Here is a 21763-nt window from a genome sequence, read left to right on the forward strand (position 1 = left end):
CTACTCTTCATTTTAAAATTAATTTTGGCCAAGTATTGGGTTTGATAGTGCTACCAATAGTAGCATGAAACCCAGGGCATTTTGGTCTCATAGCCCAAATCACGGTCTGCCTTAGGCTTGTCTTTGTGCAGTGATGAAAACTGTCCATGAAAATTTTAGGTTGAGGAGGAAGAAAAAATTTAAATAAATTTTAAAAAGTGAAATTTAACTTCTTGTGTTTGTGGCTACACTAACATTTAGGAAGGTTGAGAATTTTGCATATAACTTGATGGAAGTAACTATTGGAAAATGCATCCTAGCTTGGTTTGGTTTCCTGAGCTACCAAACCACTTGAGATTAACTCATCCTCCCATGCCATTTTCTGAAAATTAAATATAATCTGGTCTTAATTTCTGTTTAGTCATATGTACTGCCTATCTATAACTGGAGGATGGATGTTCCCAGCCTTCAGGTGCCTTTCAAAGGAAGCATATCTAACTAATTAGAGCACCAGACCAGGAGTGATGGATACGAGATCTGCTCCTGGCTTTGCCACTGTTTTAAAACATTCACTTTTCTTCTGCAGTCTCAGTATTGGTTCTGTTTTCTCACACTCTGTTATCCACTGTCAGCATTCCAATTACAACATGCTGAACTATACTTGTGCTCTTTCCCTGTTTTATAGGCCAGTGGTACAGACATTTTTGGTGTTTTACTGTAATTTTTTTGTATTTGTTTGTCCCAGAGTTCGTAGGTTTTGAGCATTCATAGTAGGCAGACTGTGATTTAGGAGTGCATACTGCCTGAGTTTAGATGTTTGTGAACTTTCTGAATGCCTCTGAAAGTCTTTTATGGAATTAAAATAACCCATAATCGACATCTGCTCATATCTTGTTATTTTTAGTTTCTGAATAGAGTAAATAAATAGCCTTCCTTCTGAGACTGCTTTCTATCAGTGGATTTCAAACTACTTTAGAAACCAAATAGATATATTTAGTAATATAATCTGTGAGTTAGACAAATTTTATTTTCATATTGTGTTTCAGAAAATGGGCACAGAGATATGAAGTGCTTTGCCAGCATGTGCCACAAGTCAGCTTAAGCCCAGGATTGAATGCAGATGTGCCAAATGTCCCAGGCCCATCAGGTCATCAGGTTACTTCTCCAACACTCAGAACTTCCAACATTTCTTTCTTGGCCTTTTAAAGAGTTTTATGTTATATCAAAGAGGCCAGCATAATATATTGCACAATCATTTAATCGTTGTTATTTTATGTGCAAGTAATTAAAGTATTTCTGGTACTCTGTGAACTTGTTGCTAGATCAGAACTATGAGTTGATTAAAATGCTTTACTCGCAAACAGCAACAGTAATGCTTTTAATGGCAACCACTATTAATCTCTCTGGCTTTATTGGTATTTATCCCCATATGGTTACTTTCAAGTATCTGCCTGTAGAGCACAAAGCCTTTGTAATGCTTATGAAGCTTTGAATGGATCCCGCCAGTCTAATGAGGCTTGGCTTTTATTAAACTAGCTCATTTCCAAGTAAACATCATAATCACCGGGGAGTTCCTGGCACCCTCCTGCATAAGGCAGTGGTTCGTACTGATTGCCACTAGGGATGGGATGCTGATAGAGAGGAAACATTGCTCTCATCCAACATTACGAATGACATTTAATTGACATTCCTGTTTGTTTGGAGGGGACTTGCCAAGGCAGAGGAGTGGAAGTGATGGGGGAATTAAAGGGAACAAAACAGGATGTCTGGCTGACAGTAGGCATGAATCTAATGCAGGAGCAGCATGGAGAGCTGAACCTGGCCACCTTGGAACCCAGTCAGGTTGAGCTCACTGCCCTTTTGGGAAGGGATCTTTAGCTGGTGTGCCTCCTAGCTAGAAGTAGCTGATGGAGGTGGTGTGTTAGAACAGGAGAGAGGAAGTGCAGCATTCAAAGAACAACAATCTGTTTGGGAAGGACAGTAGGGTCAGAGCAAGGCATACTTGTTCTTGGCTTTCTGAGGGTTGGATGATGACTTTTCTGTAACCAGAGGTTTGAGCACTGTCCTGAATATGTTTCCAGGTGACAGGTAAATTCCGTGGGGGAGTGAATCCTTTTACCCGAGGATGCTGCGGAAACGTGGAACATGTGCTCTGCAGCCCCTTGGCTCCCAGGTAAGAGAAATGCTCTCAACTAGGAATGAGGGAGATAGATTAGTTGTTGACAGAGGCTGAAAATGTGCTTGGTTGGGCTCACAAGTGAAAGACCATTGATGAAATAACAGGGAAGTAAAGCAAAACACTCCTGAAGGCAGAGCTCTGTGACATCTGCTTCACTGTTGCATGGCTGTAACCTGTCCGAGCAGTTGCTTTCTTGATGTAATTCATAACCCTCATCCCAGAAACGTTTATTTGAAATGAGCATGTCAAATTATATCAAGAGCTGACACCCTTGTCTTCACCAACTTGTTTATCCAGTGGATTTCAGTAACAAGGTAAGTTTCCATGTGTTATCATATTCCTGACATGACTCGTTGCACTGTAGAGTCAATGTCCAGGAATTCTAGTCTGCTGGAGAAAAGAAAGGAATCTAAAATCAGCATTTCTCCTTAAGACTTAAATCTAATTTAAGGCTGCTGTGGTTTTCAATCTCACTGGCACTTTCATTATCATAAAACAGATTTTCAATGAGGTCTACATCATGGAACTTGGGATTTTATTTATGGCTTTCTATTTTGGGGGAAATGGATTTATGGTTTCACATTTTGAAATCAGGATTTTAACGCAATAGATCAGATGGAGTATAAATATCCTAGGTGCTGAGCTGTCCAGCCTGCAAACATGTTAAAAATCGTACTACAAGACCACTTATTTGAGCCTTTTCAGGGTGTTGAGCAATTCCAGACCCTGACGCTATTATCTGCTCTTTTTTTCCCCCCTTCACTATGCAAAATTTAAGTCCTAAAAGACTGTTACGTGTGTTAAAGTGAAGACACTGGAATAGCTGCTTCTCAAACTTACCAAAACATGAAAATCAGGTCAAGATACATTAAGACCAAAACATGAAAATCAGGTCAAAATACATAGAGAGCCACGTATTAGAAGTTGGGAGACACTCCTGTTAGGAGAGGGGTGTGAGTACTATCATCATGGCTAGTCTCAGACTTTCAGCAAGCATAACGTTTGTGTTTTGTGAAGACCTGTTTGAATTGTCCTGTATATTGAAAGTCACTGAGCCATCACTACTAGAGTGTCCTATTCACTAGATAAAACGGAGAAAGCTTGTGTGTGTATTGATATTTGTGCATTGTACAGCCACTGCCCAATTGCACTTACAGAATTCTAGTCCACTGGAAAGAAATTAGGTATCTAAAGTCAGCCATTTCCCTTTAGATTTGTTGCTTCCTATAGACCTATCTGTTTCTTTTGAACACTGTAAACATGCTATAGAAACAAGTCACTGTGTGGTAAGCTAGAACTGACAGCACATCATCTTCTCCATGTTAATTTCCCATGTGCTGGGTCTTATTCCCCCAGTCACCATCTTTTACCACCGGGAAGCTATTTCATGTTAAGTAGGTAAGATCTAGTAAATTGCTTCCATTGGTGGTAGGCCTCTCTTTCTCTCTTCGTGTGAACTGCACTCCTGTCCATCAGTGCTTCAAAAATTGCTTGGGCTTTTTAATGCATCCTCTCCTTTTGCTCACTAAAGAAAAAATTGATCTTTTTATTGCTTTTTAATTATTACATCCATTGAAATAAATGGAGTTAACCTACCTAGATTCTGACACATTCTTAAATCATAGCCTGGAAGCAGGAAGATTTTCTTGTCTCTAAGCCTTGTTCTTAGGTTATTGCTTATTTTAATGATGACAACTGTTGAACAATTAATCAGGTACATAGTTGAGCCCAAGAAAAAGCAAGCTGTGAATGTGAAGCCTCCTTTCCTCAGACCCGATTTATCTGAACGACAGATCACAGTGAAGATCAGTGACAACGGGATCCAAGCCAACCTCAACCGGAGCAAGGTAAGGCTGCTTTTGAAGAGCATGGATTGAGCATTATCAAGTCTGGGAATGAGTTTGTCATTGAAAATCTCTTTGACCTGGTGCACTTTTTGGGGAAAATGATAGAGGTTGAGTCCTTGTCATATACTTCATCCTCTGAAAGTAACCCAGGTTCAGTAACAGCAGCAGTTCTTGATTCAGTAACAGCCCTTTTTGCAGCTCTATAATAGAATGCCTCTGGGCATCTTTTGGAAGAGGTGGGTGTTCTTTGCAATAGTTACTTTCTGTCCCAAGAGTTGCCAACTCTTGGTGTTCAAATTAATTTTTACAAACCTAAAGCTGTGCGGGAACCCTTGTACCACCAGGTCAGCTGTGCAGGAAGGCTTGGGGTCTAGTGAAAGGAATATTGGCTCAGTAGCTGAGTTCTCTTCTCTCTTCTTCTTTTTTCAGTTTCTCCTGGCATGAAATAGAGAGAAGGATTTGTTTAGTTATATAAAAAGCAGTGGATTCAAAAGAAGCCACCTTGCAAGATTTTTGTGGCTAGTTACATGTTAGACTCTTTGGATAGTTACTTGCTGAGAGCTGCCTGGAAAGGTGCTGAAAAATGCTGGAAAACACTATAGTCTTCTACCACATATTAACTGGTGTGATGATAATGTTATTTAGCATGCCAAGTAGGCTAGGATAGTGCATTTAAAGTTATACTAGCTTGTTATGACAATGCTAATTTTACACATGACAGTCCTTATTTGCAGTGGATGCTAAATCATGTTTGTCATTATAGGTACAGGTAGTTCTTGTTCTGTGGTACATCCAGCACTCTGACACGTGCTGTTACTTAACCAAGTTGTGGGTAATGATTGATTCTTTGGTTGTTTTCAGTCTAAAATTAGCCTGGAAGGTCTGGAGGATAAAAGTATGGATGTGCAACCACCTCTCCCACCCAAAGGAGATCCGAGCAAGTACTCTGAGCTAAAAGGGCAGCTGGGGACCAGTGAAGGTATAGTTGCACGATCAGTGTTTTATTTTTATTAAGAAGAAAATATTTCAGCCTCTTTAAAAGGCTTCTGGTATTCTTTCAAAACAGTAATGGGATCTGGGTGAAGAGTTTTTTTTCTGTTTATAGGAGTTCTGAGCTAGGGGAATAAACAGCAGGAAAGGGGGAGAAAAGTCAGCTTGAAGTGGTTCATTCAAGCCTAGGTTGGATATTTCATACATGTTTTGCAGAGTTTTTAACCCTTTTAAACCCCGTCTTAAATTTTTGATTAATTTTAAAATGAAAAATGTCATTTTGAACTAAAGAATCAGAAGTATTAGCATGAAATGCTTAGGCATTGCAAACTGAACTAGTTCATATATGAAAATGTGAAATTAAAGCTTTGATACTATTAAAAATGCCTTTTTTCCAGACAAAACTAGTAGCTCTAGTATTTCAAATTATGGCAAAATTACTACTCACCAAAATATGTTGCTTCACTTTAATATATTATACCTTGCTGCTTCTTCTCTTTAGATTGCTGATCTGGCAGCGATGTACTGTTATTTCCACAGGGGCCACATTGATTTTGGTGGAATTCTGCACAAAAGTACTGCAAGTTTTACTCCTTCCAGAACAGATCTGTTTGCAGAGGACCATAGATAGAAAGGAATTAGGGATAATAGTTTTCTGTCCCTACATTTTAACAGGAAGTTCCCCCCCCGCCTTTTTTTTTTTTTTACAGAAGGTGGCCTTTCACCCAAACTTATCAGCCCACCTACACCTGCCATGTACAAGTATCGACCGGCTTTCAGCAACAATCCCAAAGTCCACTACCATGCTACGGCTGAGCAGGTGAGCAAGCCTGGGAGAATCTGCTCTCAGCTAACACCGGGCAACACGGAGCTGAACATAAATTCACCGCAGGGCTGTAGTGAATGTCAGAGTGTAAAAGTAAATAACAACACTTGGCATTGTTGTGCGATAGTGTATATTCTCACTATGCTCCTTATGAAAACATGTCTGCTTTCGCAGCTTTCGTCTGTTGAGCTTGACACATCTGTCCTGCTGACAGGCATGCACTGCTGCTTTACCACTGTCTCGGCCTGATCCTGAGATGCTGAGAAGTGTCACCTCCCATTGGCTTCTCCTGACATAGGTGCCAACTCACATTCACTTCAGAGGGAGCTGGGCATGCTTAGCGCTTTTCTGGATCAGACCCTTTAGCTAAAAGACAACATGCTCAGTGATTCCTTAAGATGTCAGCTTGCAAAACAGAAAGAACTTCTAAAGCGTCCAAAGAGGTATTTTAGTTAAAATTAATGGAAGATTCCTCATGTTTGACCTTCCTTAGCACCTTGTCAGCGCATTTGGGTTATATGGAAAAAAACCCTTCCTAACACTTGGCATCATTTTCTCCTGTCAAGGAAACTGAGGTCCAAACAATTAGAGAGAATTGCTCTGGAATTTTGACTGTTTTCTCTTTTGCTTAGGAGTTTTGAGACAGTTTACACTGTTTCCTTTGGAAGCAGAGTGCAAAACTAAGCCCACTGCTGATAGGCTTTTTTTCTCACTTATTTCTCATGGATTTGTTGCAAATACTCCTTAGCCCCTCAGGACCTGAGAACAGAAGTTCAAAAATCACTGGTCTAACTTATATATTTGCAATATGTATCCAAGTCTTCACACACCAGTTGAGATAGATACCCTTAAAACACACGTACCACACACAATGCAGTTTTCTTACAATTAATTTCATCAGGTTCTCCAATGTCACCCCTGCAATAACAAGAAGGGGGAGATATCTCTCTACCATGTTTTCCTTTCCTCATTTATATAATTGACTGCAGCAACACTGGAATAAGACAGAACGTTCCTTAAATGGTGAAGAAAACATTTCTAGTATCCTTCTGATTTTGAAAAGGAAAATGGTGATAGGTGGTAGAATTCCGGCTACCACCAAGTTCAGGTTTTAGTCTTACTGCAATAATTGTAAATCTTATTCTCTGGATTTGTCCACTTAATGAAGGAAAGATTGGCTTACAAAAGGGAACGTAAGAACAACAGTGTGTTCACTGTATCCAGAAAGTTTAATATCCTATCATCTTAACTTTATTACATGAAAAATAACTTGACATCCAATTAAAAGTAGTCTATTTATAGGCATCAGCTAGCAATTTTGAGCTGTGTAAGCAACCGTATTTTGGGTCATGATGCCAAAAGTCAGAGCGCCATGGAAGGCAAGCTTCTTTTATTCATTCAGTACATAGCCATAGATGTGATACAGATACAGTATAGGTTCTGATTAGGCCAGGAGACTGAACAGTGCTATGAAATGGTAACAGGGTACATCATCTTCACTCTGAGGTTTGCTGTTTCAATACTAATATAAAAAGATGTTGTTACTATAGGCTGACTGGTGTGCATACAATCAGCTTTGTGGACTTCTTCAATTTTATAGTAGTCACAACTTTCTAGTAGTCAAGTGAGAATTTTATAAAAATCAGTTCACTTGGCGAGCTGATAGGATAGCATGTATTTGTCTGCCAAGCCGTATCTAAGTATAAGGTACAGAGACTAGCTGGTGTGAGGAATATCATGTTGTCTCTTCTGTGTCTGTTCTTCAGCCTGTCAATGTAATTCTGCTTTTGAGCAGAAAAAGCTGTTAGGAAAGAGGGACTGGAGCACAAGGATAAGTAGTACAAATATACTTAAAAGCTACGTCATTGCTCTCTCCTCCTCCTTTACAGGCTGTCACTCGGTCTCCTTTTTCCAGAGAAGGCCAAATTTAGCACCATCCTCTAGAAGAAAGTGAGCTGGTTTGCATATTTGCCTATCTTCTAGCTCAAAGAAAAAAAACTTGAAGAAAAATTCAGAATAAAATAGATTTTTGCCAGTTAGGCTTTTTTCGATAGTTTTTCCATAAAAAGAAATTAGATAAAGAACAAACTGCATTGACTGCATTTCTGGTTAAATATGTAACTGATAATAGTGCTTTGTTTACGGAGCCAACATAGCCTATTTATTGTGCATTATGGCAAACCCTTAAATATAACAGCAAAAATTATTTGCTTAGTACAGAATGGCATTTTAAGTGAACAGAACTGTAAGCAATCTTTCATAGAGTAAAACAAAGTGAAGTCCCATCTGTTTTCAATGCACATAAATAAATTATGGCCTATGTTTCCTTCTCTGATGTGGCCACTCTCTCCTACACAGGCAATAAAAAAGAGAAAATTGCTCCATTTTGTTGTCTAAATGGTGGGAAGGAGCCTCTCTGCTTTAAGCTTAGGTGCTTAATTTTGAAGACCTCTGACCAGAAATTCAGAATTACTGAATGTTCATAGCTCTGAATAATGTGGATAAGAGTGTGCTGGTCCCCAGTGTGTTGAAATGAAGCCTAAAGTATTTCTGACTCAGCATGCAAAACCAGACATCCCTGAACTCAAGAACTATTTGTAGAAAACTTGAAGTGCTTTTTCCAAGGGCAGTATTATCAGGTTACAATCTGATTTACCTTGACTGAGACCTGAGTCTCTGTTTAGAAGGTCTCTCAGTGTCCATGTATTGACATATCCATTACTGTCATTATTTAGCACTTACTATGAATAACTCCTCCTTGCTTCTAAGGTGCTTATCCATATGCTGAACAGGAGTTAGGAGATTCCTTATAATGAAGCTGTGTCATAGCTGGGCTGAGAGTCTGCGAGACGACCTCCAGCTTTTTTCTTCCCTTGCACTTACCATGGAGACCAAACCTGTACTTGCGTATCACTGGCTTCTGTTTCTCATATTCACCTCTGTTTTAGATCACCATGCAGGAGGGACACAGTCAAGGGGCTCTGATAGAAGAGGATGGCAGGAGCCTTGATTACCAGTCCGAACCCAGCTTGGACATCCCCAGCTACCGGAAGAGCTCCCTCCACAAGACCTATCAGTCTTCCCCGCTCCAGATAGATTCCTTTGCCATCAATTCACGATCCCTGAGCCTGAAATCTGCTGGCAGGAGAGGGACAGACAAAGTGCCCCTTCATCCAATGAAGTCTGAAGGGGCGGCTTCCACCCCTTACAAAAGCATCTTTTCTCCCAATTCCCTGTCAAACAGAAACGGGAGTCTTTCATATGACAGTTTGCTAAACCCCATGTCGCCCTCGGGGAGGAAGTGCATCACCCATTCTGCAGTCAGCTCCGTTGGGTACCACTCCCCATATTTATCAGCCAAAATGTGCCATCTACGGGGGAGCGAGCTGCAACGCCAACCACCGCAGAGCTTCAGCCCGGTGCTGGGGGGTCCAGCTCCACATCAGCGAGACCCCTCCCCAGTCCGTTATGATAACCTTTCCAAAACCATTATGGCATCCATCCAGGAGAGGAAAGAGATGGAGGAGAGGGAGAAGCTCCTCCACTCGCACCCTGATTCAGTGTTTGCAGACTCAGGTGTCTATGACACCCCTAGCTCTTACAGCCTTCAGCAAGTCAGCACGCTCTCTGAAGACCCACGCAGCATGGCAATGAGATATGGATCTAGAGACAATCTGATGGCTGCTACCAGTTTTAGCACAAGGAACCCTATACTGCAGTCCTCAGTGTCTTCACTCTCAAGTGCAATGACAAGAGCACCAAGGACTTCCACAACTTCTCTGCAAGCTGATTTAGCCAATAATAATGTCCAGTCCCATCAAGCACTACAGGGCAGGGTGAGCAATGGCTCCTACAAATCCCCAGGCCACCAGGTCCCATCATCCCCCACAGGGATGCCTAGGTCACCCTCTTATGGAGGCCCGAAGGCTGTCTCGTTTGTAAACACTGTGGAAATTACAGAGGTGCAATCAGTGGGAGCACAAAGGTATGTACTGCTTTAGGTGCTGCTTAGCGAGGCAAATCCGTTTGCAAGCAAGTGCAGAGCACTTTGCTGGAAGCATGACCCAGATTACATGTTTGCTGTAGGCCGGCGAGGGTGAGATGTTCATGAGTGCTCTTCAATTTTGCAACACCCTCATAGCAGCCTCATCATGACAAAATGTTTGCATATTTGCTGTTAACTTGAACTGCAGCTGGTCAATTAAGTTGTGAAAGTCACAGTGATGTAGTGTCTTAGCTGAATTGGATAATGATTTGCAAGATATGAGGCAGATTATCCCTCCCATCATGCACAAAAGGGTGGAGTGTTTCTGGCTCTGTGTCCAGCCATTGCTTGGACACAAAGTTGGGATCACAGCATGTGCAAGCATACCCTGCGCTAAGGGAAACAGGGTTGGAAATTGTGCTTGGCATAGAGAGCTGTGTATTTAGCTGTGTTGAGTGTCCCGTAGTACAGAACTGGTGACACAAGCAAAGACCATATTGGCATTACCTTAGGGCCTCGCTGCCTCCTTCTTTTCTGTGAGAAAGTGTGCTGTGCTGAGAGCCTTAGTAAGTGGTATCTGAGCAAGAGCCTCAGCTGCAGCTTCTGCATGCACTTATCTTTCTTTCTTTTCCTTCTGGAGACGTAGGGCTTGGAAAGTCTGAAAAGAGCTACATGATCCCACCGAGGATGCAGTATTTCTGCCAAGTTGGGGCCTGGAGGGCTCATCAGAAATATCTAGCTTTTCTTTGCGTCTGGCACTTACTGCACTATACTGTCCTCTGGTTAAGGTTCCAGGTTTCTCACTCCAGTATTAGCCAACATTTTGAGAAAAGTTATTGAAATGTGGGAAAACCACAGGTAGGTCTCCTGAAGTTTAGTGCCAGCAACTTTTTCCTCAGTGTTTTCAAGTGAATTGTAGTTGTTAAGATGATTTGTCTACTGGTGGAAAATCTGACTTTCAGGAGGTAGACAGCCACTTTTTCCTCTTTGTATGTGTTAAAGAAACGAGCCTGTTTCAGTGAAAGGAGACTTGTGGACTTTCTTTTGCCTCTCTGCCCTCTGTTTGAGACCCGAATGTGTCAGCTGCTGCTGTAGAAGAGACGCTAATATGAAAAGCTGTTTGCCTTTTCTTAGTCTCTGGTTCTTGGTTCTGCTGTCAGCCTGTTGGTCCCACTGCTTTTACATTGTGCTTGTTTAAAATATAGAGCCTGTAAATTCACTTCAGCTCAGGCCTTTGAAGTAAAGAAAAATAGTGTCTGGCAAAAGTGGTCTAGCTATTAAAATAGCCACAGATCCCATCAGACGGTAAAGTTGCAGACGCATGATACCATTGCAGAGGATCTTTTTTACTGAAGTTCCTAAAGTCAAGTCAGGTACCTAGATAAATAAATAAATAAATAGCTTAATAAACTTGACATTTTTTACCTAGTGAAGTAAACCTCCCACAGGCACTCTGTGCTTTGTAAACCTAGCACCTTTGCTCTGTCAGTAGCTCTACAAATGACTTTCCCTTCTCCCCTAACACTCCCCAGCTCCTTTCTGCTTTGTTTCAGGAGGCAGACTCTGTTCTTCAGGAGAATTTCAGCACTGAATTAGGGTTTTTATAATACCTTGGTGAGGCAAATGTAGAATTTGATCCCTGCATATTTTGGCTGTTTGGGGATACAGCAGTGTTTTATGAAACCACACAATATTTTTTTTTCATAGTTATGTATGCGTGTTTTGCTGGTTCAGATACCCACGACTCCATTCTCTAGTGCAAGCACAGCTTAAATGCGGAGCAGAAGCCGAGCTGGTGTGAGCTGATGGACCCGCTGCTCCAGCTCCAGGTTACACCTGTCAGACCAGGTTGTCGCATAAAAAGTGCTTTTAGTTTTGGAGCTATTCTGAGTCTGCCAGGAGCTGTGTAAAAGTATGGGGCAGTTTGTTTTGTTTTGCAGACACATGTAAAGAAAGCAATTGCCTTTTGAATAGAGTTAATCCGTCAAACTCTCTGGCCTCCAGAAAAAGTCAGGGTGGTCTGAAATAGCTCAGGCTGCCTTGGTTTGCAGGCAGACACAAATGTTCCCTTCTGGAAGGTATTTCAGCCCCTGTCACTGCTGCTGGCATGAGCCAGTCTTCAGACTGAGGCAAACTCAAGCAGACATCCACTGTGCTGGAGTAAGAGGTGAGAATACAGCACACCCCAGTTATGTTGGCACTTCCAGAGCAGTTCTTTGGTAGGCTTTGATCTAATTACTTTGTGAGTCTTGGGGACAAGACACATTAAGCTTTAGTGTGTAGTGGCCTAGATTTAAAAGATCTTTTGAGGAAAGCCTGTTGTCCATGCTCCCTAGCAGTAGGTCATAGGAGAGGAAATTATTTTAAAGAGTCCATCTGGAATATGGTCTTTTAATTACAGGCATCCTAAAGTGCTTCCTGACTCGATTCAGTTTGTGTCGTCTGTCATAACAAAGTCTTACGCTTCACGTCTCTTAGGTCTTTCAGAGATGAGCAACATAATTTTGTTTAACTGGATATTTAACTGGGAAGTGTGTTTCCTGAGTATTTTATTTCTGATTGTAAGACACAGTTTGGCTTAAGGTCAACAATGGTGACAGTTAAACCCTCCTGTGCCCTACAAATGCTTATGCAATTAGTTTGGTTCAACAAAGCATTTAAGCAAGTAATTAAATGAACAAATATTACCGGGGTCTGATCCACTAACCTAATGGCCAAATGAATTTTCTCATTTCAGTGGCTTTTCATCGAGTATATTGGCTTCAACCAGATTGCTCCCATGCTTGAATATTTTGCAACACTGGGACTCGGGTTAACAGGGATAATTGTTTATCCTGAGTGAAGCCGTTCTGCTATTGCACTTTTGTCACTAACATTGTATCTTTTGATATTTCTTTTGATGCAGGGATGACATGCAGTTGAAGACACCTCACAGTAAAATAAATGGACAGCCAAAAGGAATATCCAGGTTGGGTTCAACATCAAGTTCCCAGGGGACACCTGTCAGCCCTGCTAGACACTCAAACGTTAAGAAGGTGTCTGGAGTTGGTGGAACAACCTATGAAATTTCAGTGTAAAATAAAATTAATTAAAAATAAAGAGCCATCCACTCAGCCAGCCATGAAGCTAGGAGCACTGTGAAGACTCAAATAACAACAAAGAAGGAACAGCAGCAGCCGGCCACTCTCCTCTTCCTGTTTTGGGTTTGTTCTGTTTTCATCTTTCTCTTTTGGCCAAAACCCAGCTGCAGCCTTATTCTTGAGGGAATAAAATTGTACAGTCCATCAGACTCTTCCTGAACCAACAGGCGGGAACTGGCTACGACCTAAAACCACAACCACAGAGCAGATTTCTTTCATGCAAGAGAGCGCTAAAGCTGTTGTGCGTGCGTCTGTCCAACAAACCTGTTGTGTACCAGTTGTGCTGTGAAAAAGTACGGTCAGTCCAGGATCATTCAGTTTTTTCCATGCCCTCTCCCAGCTCTTCTGGCGAGCGATATGTCCAGCAGGAGTCAGGCCCAACTGCTGTTTTCTTACTGACATGGAAAGCAGGCTCCCTGTGCTGGGCAGTCTGCGTGTGCGAGAACTGCTTTGTGTCCCCCAGGTGTTGCAGGTCGGGTTCCTCCTCCTGAGAAGGAGCAAGGCAAGGGCACTTGGGCCACGAACGCCGTGTCGTCTTTAAAAGCCTCCCTGCTCCCTCATCCCCGATGGGAGCGGGAGAAAGGATAACAACAGCTTCTCCCTGTCTGCCATTTGCCTCCCTGTGTGTGAAATTGTGCGTGTGTGTGCGCGTGTGTGTTAGTCTCTTATGGAAAAGGACCGCAACACCAGTAAGGATCTTCCACTCTGACCTCTTGCTCCCTCTGGTTTTTAAAGGCTTCTCTGACTCGGAAACAAACCCAAGCAGATAAAAAAGGAAATGTTTGGATGGGGACATATTTTAAACAGCTGTCAGCTGCTTTCCCTGCACCCTCCTTATTACCTGTTGGATTTAGGCAATAACATGGTTTACTGCCTTGCCCTGGTGCCATCTGTGTAATCCTGCAGCAAGGTTATAATCTGTTGAATTTAAAGTGTGTGTAACTGAGCCAATATCTAAAGGATATAAATTTTCTGTCAGCCTAATTACTAGCACATTCCCTCTGGTCTTCAGTACTGTTAGACAAAGGATTTTCCATTTGTTTTTTTTTTCCCCTGGGAAACAACTTTTTGAAAAAATATCAATCAAATCTATTTAACATTCTGAGATTTCCTTTTCCTTTCTCCAGAAAACTACATTTACTTTGTTGGATTTAAAGACAACTTTACTACAAAAACCAAGAAAGGGGTGCATTACTTTTGTCACAAATATGAGGACTCTGGCAAAGCTAATTTTGGGACAAATGGATTTTTTTTGCCTTTTCTCCATTCCTTATCTCCTTTTCCTTCCTATTCAATTACCACCTCAGAAGTCAAAAGTACCGAGATCTGGACCAATGCTACCTAGCCAGATCATGTGTGCAATTAAGAATATACTGAGCGACTGTTGCCAAAGTCACTAAAAATTATTATTTATTGCTGAGCCAGTCAGCATATGAAACCTCAACTTCCCATGGTTCTCCTGGTGAATAGTTTTGACTAGAGAGCTAAATTCATCATTTTTCAGGATATATGTTTCAAGGGGTTGAATCCTTTTCAGTCCTTGACTATAATGGAGAGCTCTCCAGATACTCGGTATTAATTCAGAATGTGTTGATAACATCTTACTTGTTTTCATGTATATTGAGGTTAATTATTCCAGGAGGCAAATATTGACCTTTATCTTTTGATTTGACAAATATTGAAACCTGCTGCAATACATGCTTATTATGTCCCTTGTATATCACATCCTTTTTTGGAGTGGAAGGTTGAAGAGAACACAAGAAAGTTAATCATCTCACTGTGTAATGCTCTGTGTTGCCTGAAGGGAGAAACCTGGAAGGCGGTGCAGCTGCAATAGGCTGAAGTTTTGAGAAAGTGAGCTAGAAATCAGTGTGTTTTTTATTGCCTTCATGATATTTTAAATGCCTACTGTAGGGCCATTGCAGAGCAGAGAAGCAATAGTTTTTCTATGCAGATTTGCTCACTGGCATGTAGAATATTGTCTTTAGTTGGAGGCAGCACAGTACCAGAAAGATGCTGGCAAACTGGATCGGGTACAGATGGAGCAATATATATTAAAAGACTGGACAGGCTGGCTGATGAGAAGGTTTAAAGGGCTAAAAATATGTCACTGGCTAAGCAATGAAGTGGAAATTGAGTATCATCATTTTACAAACACGTTAGTTATACATGTAAAACCAAAGGTAAATCAAAGAGCTGTGACTGGTAACCAATGGTCTGCATTTAGAAGGGGGCAGAAAAGATGGAGGGGAAGGGGCAGTGGAATAGTCTTCCAAGGCAGAGTATTGGAGACTAACTATTTTGGACAGTCAAACTATATTTGGACAAGTCATTAAAAATTCTGTAAGCGGTGAACCTCCAGGGGCAAGGGGCTAGACCAGATGGCCTTATAGATTTCTTCCATCTTTAACTGTTATTAATCTGCAACTCTACCCTGATGTTAACTCCTCAGGAAGATGCAGTATCTCCTCAAGGACTGGAATACACTCTGGTGCATAGAGTATCACAAGACTTACTTGTTTTTAAAGTATCATGTATGCCATATGTAAGCCCTGAAAAAGAGGGGATGTGTGACACACTGAATTTGGGCTAGGGAGCTAGACAAGGGCACATTTTATCATGTATCTTTGAATATGTACATGAAATTCATGCAAGCAAGGCTGAAAATTTGCACCAATGTAGTATTTGAGATTTGCATCCCAGTGATGCTCCACTTTGATCATTCTTTCTCCTGCATTTATAAACAAAAAAAGCTACTGAGGAACTTGAAGGGCCAAAGAGCCTTTGAAGTTAACTACATTAGTTCATGAGAGAATTTCTCAGTAAGACTAAACACAGTATTGTGTGTATAAAGCACTATTATCCAGGGTTATTTTGATGTAGTTCACAAGGGGTAAGGGAGGAAAGAATGAATGCACTGTGTGATTACAGGTTCAGATGTAAGGATTATATATTTTATGAGTAGTTTTGCCCACAGTTGAGAGACATTCGACTTGTTAATAGGTTTACAATGGTACCAAAGTCGTCTTTTTTTTTTTCCTTTTGAGGTTTGCATATAATTCAGTGCACATAGCCTGCAGTAAATTATTCAAACCTTCTGAAAGAATAATCTAAGCAGAACTGTTAGCAGGAGATTGCATGCCGCAAATCCAGACTCATTTCCATCCAAGGCACTGAACCTGCAGCTATTTTCTCATAAATGTGTCTGCTTCCATAGTTCCTGTTGCGGGACTGGGGACGTGTTAAGTCTAATTTTGGAGCAAAACGCAGCCCATGTTAAAGTATAGTTCTTCAAGCAGCTTGCAGATTAGCAGTAAGGTTCTTCTGCTCAGATAATCTCGGTTTTCACAGACACTGCAGGCCAAATCTTCAGCTGCTGTAAATTGGTGTGGCTCCATCAAAGCTCATTTAAGTGATGCTAATTTACAGTAGGTGGGGATCGGCCATGAAAATCCAGCACAAGTTAACACATCTTGTAAAGTAGCTTCTTTATTTTTGTCATGTTTATTTCGTGTTTCAGAAGTCTTAAATCTTTTCAACATGTTTTTACTTTTAGCTGTGGATTGTAGTACTTATTTAAAAAACAGCAATAGTTTTTGTTTAGTTTATGCATCGATTTTCATTGCATATTGCATTTTATTAGCCATTTGTTCCCTGTTCATACACTCCCATTTAGCCTCCAGGTTTTCATTGTAGTACAATCTGCCTTGAAAAGTTGGATCTCTGTATCTTTAATTGTATAATATATTGAGTATTATGAAATTAAATGTACCTTACTACATGGGTGGGAGAGAGAGGAAATATTTTTACTTGAAGCCTTAATATTTTCTTTTTTTTTACTACTTTGTTTGTTGACCTCATAGGAAAGTCTGAATAGCAAAGACTTTGAAACTCTGGGCCAAATTCTGCACTGATACACAACCAGCATTTGGCCCCCTATGTCAAAACTGGATGCAGACATAACCTGAAGTGAACAAGGGAAAAAGCCTCAGGGTGGCATATTTTCCTGAAGATCATTAGTACAGTCTCCAGATGTGTCTGTAAGAAAGTACGTTAAAGAAGTCTTCAAGTCTTGAATTTTTAAGAAAGGTGATAGCCCTAATCTCTTACATTTGCATTTTCTTTTTAAATTAAACAAAACAAACCAAATGTAATTACTTAGTTTGGTTAAAGTCAGCTCAAAGGGTTGCACAGAGCTATGTGTTAGTAGCCATGTGCAGCAAATGAACTGTGTTGTGTTGCTGTTCTAAAATTGCTAACCAAGCATAATGTTATGTCAACTTGGCCTAAGATAATCACCTCATGGGCGTTACAATGGACGTTCCTCAGATGATGCCTATTCTCCTGTAAGCCTAATGTGGAAATTGCAATGTGGTTTTCTTTGGACTATATCTGTGGTCCAGACTAGAGATATAGATATAGATATATATATATATTCAATATTTTTTTGTGTGTGGGAAAGATGGGGTCAAGGTTGCTGTCTCTGACAGTCTGGAAAGTTAATGTCGAACCGTTTTTATGGTCTGTATTTCACCTGTTCTGCCACCTTGAATTGTTGGAATGTATCCGTGCAGGCTTTGTGGAGCTCTGTCTGTAACCTTTTTTGTGGCTCTCGTAATACATATATATTTTTTAAACCTTTGAGTCACTTCAGTGTTTTAAAGTGTCTGGTTTTACCTGATGAGTTACGCCTCAGATGCATTCGTTTGCCGAGATGGTTCATGGTGCGCTGCCCTTTTTCACTTCCGCTTGTGTGAAACGGGAACTGAAACAGTAGAACTGGACAGGCCAGTTCCAGTGCAAAATCTGCAGGTGACAAGATATTAAAAGAAGTGATTGCAGGTTAAGTCATTTTCAAGGTGCTTACAGTAGAGTAGGAAATGTGCTGAGTCTTTAAAAGACCAATTGGATCATGCAGTAAGTGGTCTATGAAGCAACATTAAATGAAGTTTTCTGTAGTGTTTTTTATCAAAGTTGTGGGTTTAGTAGGGATCCTGTGGTCTAGCGCGGTTGTGAATCATTGCTACAGACTGACTGTGGAAAAAATGTTATATTGGTATTTGCTGAAATGTTCTGTCCAGGATATCTGGATTTATACATCCTGAAGATGTACAATTTTTAATCTGTCGTCATCTGTGTATCTGGTTGTAGCCTTTGAAAATATGTCCGTTTCATCTGTAAGATTGGCTTATAACACACACAGTTGCCAAGCCCTCCTAACAGCAGCTGCTGCAGGATTTCTGAGGCCATAATTTGCATATAAAGGCTAATTACATTAAGCAAGGATCCATTCAAGCATGTTCATTATAAATGCCAGTCATATTTGTGTGCTGTCGTGTCTTTACATGGCAGAGATTACCTTCTATATAAAATGGCCAAAAACATAATCTCCAGGCTTCATTGATGTTGGCTACGTCAAACAATTATAGAAGCTTATGATCTGTTTTAGTACATTTTGGCTTACAGTGGTGATCTTGGCTTTCCTCTCTCTAGCTAATAGATAAATTATCCAAGTTTGTATTCATTTTTCCATTATTGTTATTTTTCATTCTGCAGGACAAGTTTCAGTTCACATTTTGGAACATAATAAGGAGAGACAAAGGAAACTATTTATACAGGTGAATACATCTTTTAAGAGAGGAGCAGTTATATAATAAATGGATTAGAATTACTGTCAAAATAGGTTTTGTTCATCTTGTCACAATAACTTGAATTTTAAAGTAAGGCTTATTTCATAGCTATATCTCTGTAACCCTGAAACATTTAAAAAATGTCTTGGTTAGACATTTCAAATTATATGAAGAAATGTGATCTACTTTTACAGATTAAAAACAGCCCTAGAGAAGTGACAGTACATTTTACAGTGCCTTATATATATGTGTGTGTATATATGTATATATATAATGCCTATATGTATATAATGTATACATAACTGTGTACATATATTCAAGTAAAACTAGTTACAGGTTTCCCTATCTGATGTATTTTAAATGGAACTGATATGTGTTGACAGAAGAAAAAAAATGGTTGTATCAGCAGCAAAATACAAAACCAAAAATACTTACTAAAATGTAAGCAAATAAAATAGACTGGACACAGTATTTCTGCCAGTGGTTATGTTCCAGGCCACGGAAGACTGGTAGGTAGCCCCACCAATTTAAGGGATATTCTGAGAGAAGGAAAAGCAGTGATGGAAGCTTGGAGAAAGTGGAAGATATGTAAGAGCATGAGGGATGCCTGAGAGTACCCCGGTGCTCAGACCTATAAAGGAGAGATGCAGGAGAAGGGGATGGGCTGTCTTTCAGGGGCAGCTGAGAACTTAGACGAACCATTGGAAATCACCTCAAACAAGTGGCCTTGAGAAACCTGGCTCTTGGCCATGACAAGAATCTTCCAGCACCACTGGCATTGATGGTGTTTCACCAGTTCTTTCAAATGGGCAAACTGTTGCCATCCTAGTCACCTTTTACACATGCATCCCTTGTGTGGGTTTTTCAGACAGTAATTTTGCCATTTATTTGGTAAGGAATATAAGGCACTGGCATAGCCTGTCCGTATGGTGTTAGATCTAGAATATATCTGGCCTGAGATGAACAGCATTTGAACATTGTGGGCAATTGCTGAGGTTTACCAATATTTCTAGACTGTGTTAAGATACTCTGTCTATCCAGTCCTCATTAATCAAAGTAATTTCTGCATTCATGAGCATAGCCCAGTTTGATCAGATTATATGGCAGAAGTGCACACCAAAACTTATGCAGCAGATTCTGCCAGTTCATGAGCTTTTCTAGGAGTTTAGTTGCATCTTAGAACGATAGTGGTACCACAGGTAACTCTTGTATTTTAAAAAACGCCATATTTGAAAAAATATCCCCTTTCTGAAATAAAACAATTTTACAAATATAATAATTAAAAACCCTTTCTTCCAGTAGACTTTGTGAAGTATCTGCCGTGTAAAATAAATGAGGGTGATATACTACCTCCTAACATTTATTTCACACCTTTAAACTCCTAGCTTCCATGTAGGGCTTGTCCTATCCATCTGTTTCTTCAATATAGGGTAAGAACAGGATTTTCAAGGATGTATTTGAGCATTGTCTGTGTGAAACCCTCCCACTGAACTCAGGGGTAACTGAAAGAAATGATGTGGAGGATGTGTCTTAATTAGCTAGAGAAAGGATAATGCCTGGAACTCTTTAAGGGAAAAAGTAGCCTTCCATACAAATCAAGCACCGTTGTTTAGTTAGCACCGTTGTTTTGGAACCGATGCCCATGAGTTTGAGTTCAGTAAATCATGTCATTACACCCAGTCAGCAATGGGGACTCAATGTAGGTCTTTCAACACCAAATTCACAAGCCTTAAATACTTAAGATGGACACCTAAAATGAGAATTCCTGTTTTCAGAGTGGCACAACAGCACATTAAGCTCATGGCTGCCGTGCCTAGCTCACGCTGAAATCGTAGCTTCCCTGAAACCAGTATTAGTTTTTCCTTTAATATTAATGGCACCTCATTATATTCAATGTGCTACTAAGAGTAGCACCTGCAGGAATTGGCTCATTGCTATAGTGCGTTAAGATTAGGACTTCTTCAAGCCTCTAACTTGGAGCAAATCAAATACTTGACATCTTTTTTCCCCACAACAGGGGACCAAGGGGAAAGTGGAATTTCATAAACACATCCCATTTTGGGGCCAACTTGATTTTTAATGGAGCTTCTGTCCCTACTACAGAAAAGTTAGATAAATAGTCTTCACGTGGGCATTTTTGAGTGGCAGGCAGCAAGGGGGGATTTGGGTTTACTAGTGAAGCAGCAACATGGTGATCTGCCTTCTGGCTTGTCCTTTCATGCAATGTGCAGGTAAGTGGCTCCTGGGCAGTTGTTTCTTCCTGCATTCACTGCTTCCTCTGCATGCCAGTTGCAAAGCACGCCTCCCTGCCATGGAGCATGCATTTTGAAAGCCTCTTTCAGTTATGTAGGTGCAGAGCACATGGGAATCTTTGGATCAGAGATGACTGTGGAAGCTCATAAAATGAGTTGTAGTCCTGGGCACAGGTGGTTTAGCAGAATACAGCTTTACTGTCAGCTTTTTCTCTTGTACAGTCATTTGAACAGATGGTAAAAGGGGTTTTGGTGGGTTTTGGTGGTTTTTGTTTTTTTTTTTTTTAATACATACAAACCAATGCTACTTTTTCTCAGGAAAAACTCACTTTGTCAAAACTGCAGTGTCTGAGTAAATTCAGTGAGTAACAGCATGATCCTATTTTTGCAGCCTGAATATTATGAATCCATCTGGCCTTGGGATCAGCCCTTACTGTCGCATTGAAAGATATCTAAAATAACAGACTTAAAACAGACAAGTAAGTAGTTATAAATAGGTGGTACTTAGCTATGACTAATTTTCCAGACACACTATGAAATAATGCATACAAACTGCTCCGTTGTTGCCTACAATCTTCTGTATGGAAATGCACATGCTTTGCACTATCTTGTTGGCAGTTTCCCAGTGGAAAACTCCGATTCGCAGTAAGAGATGTACCAGTTAGATGTTCAGTTGGAGACATGGTCTGCACTTAAGGCACTGGAATGGGCTTCAGGCATTCTGGCACTGGTTTCTGGCTCTGCTACAAACTACTGTTGACTCATACATCTTTCTGTGCCTCCTTGCTCCATGTCAGATGGGGATGTGACTTCCTGACCTCACAAATGTGTTGTGTTTGTGAGAGGCTCAAACCCCATCATTCTGCAATCAGCCCTGTAGCTGGAGCCAAGCAGAGGCATCCCATAGGTATCTAGGAGCAATAGGGCAGATTTGG

The 21763-nt window shown here is 40.7% G+C and overlaps 1 protein-coding gene across 2 annotated transcripts in view; it reads left to right on the top strand.

Moving 5' to 3' along the window:
• The window catches only part of ZDHHC8 (zDHHC palmitoyltransferase 8), a gene marked incomplete at its 5' end in the record, with an annotated part of 114817 nt that extends 101646 nt beyond the window's left edge, over nt 1-13171 (top strand). The window contains 6 exons of one of the 2 annotated variants that reach the window (XM_082491862.1): nt 2061-2152; nt 3828-4005; nt 4867-4984; nt 5706-5815; nt 8770-9806; nt 12712-13171. In XM_082491862.1, coding sequence (XP_082347988.1) covers nt 2061-2152; nt 3828-4005; nt 4867-4984; nt 5706-5815; nt 8770-9806; nt 12712-12883 — 1707 coding nt within the window. In that variant the 3' untranslated portion in view covers nt 12884-13171. The remainder of the gene's footprint in view (nt 1-2060; nt 2153-3827; nt 4006-4866; nt 4985-5705; nt 5816-8769; nt 9807-12711) is intronic. The other variant, XM_082491863.1, reaches the window with a different exon arrangement.
• Nucleotides 13172-21763: the final 8592 nt, after the last annotated feature.

This window comes from Vanellus vanellus (assembly GCF_965231255.1).
Source record: "Vanellus vanellus genome assembly, chromosome: 16".
NCBI lineage: Eukaryota > Metazoa > Chordata > Aves > Charadriiformes > Charadriidae > Vanellus > Vanellus vanellus.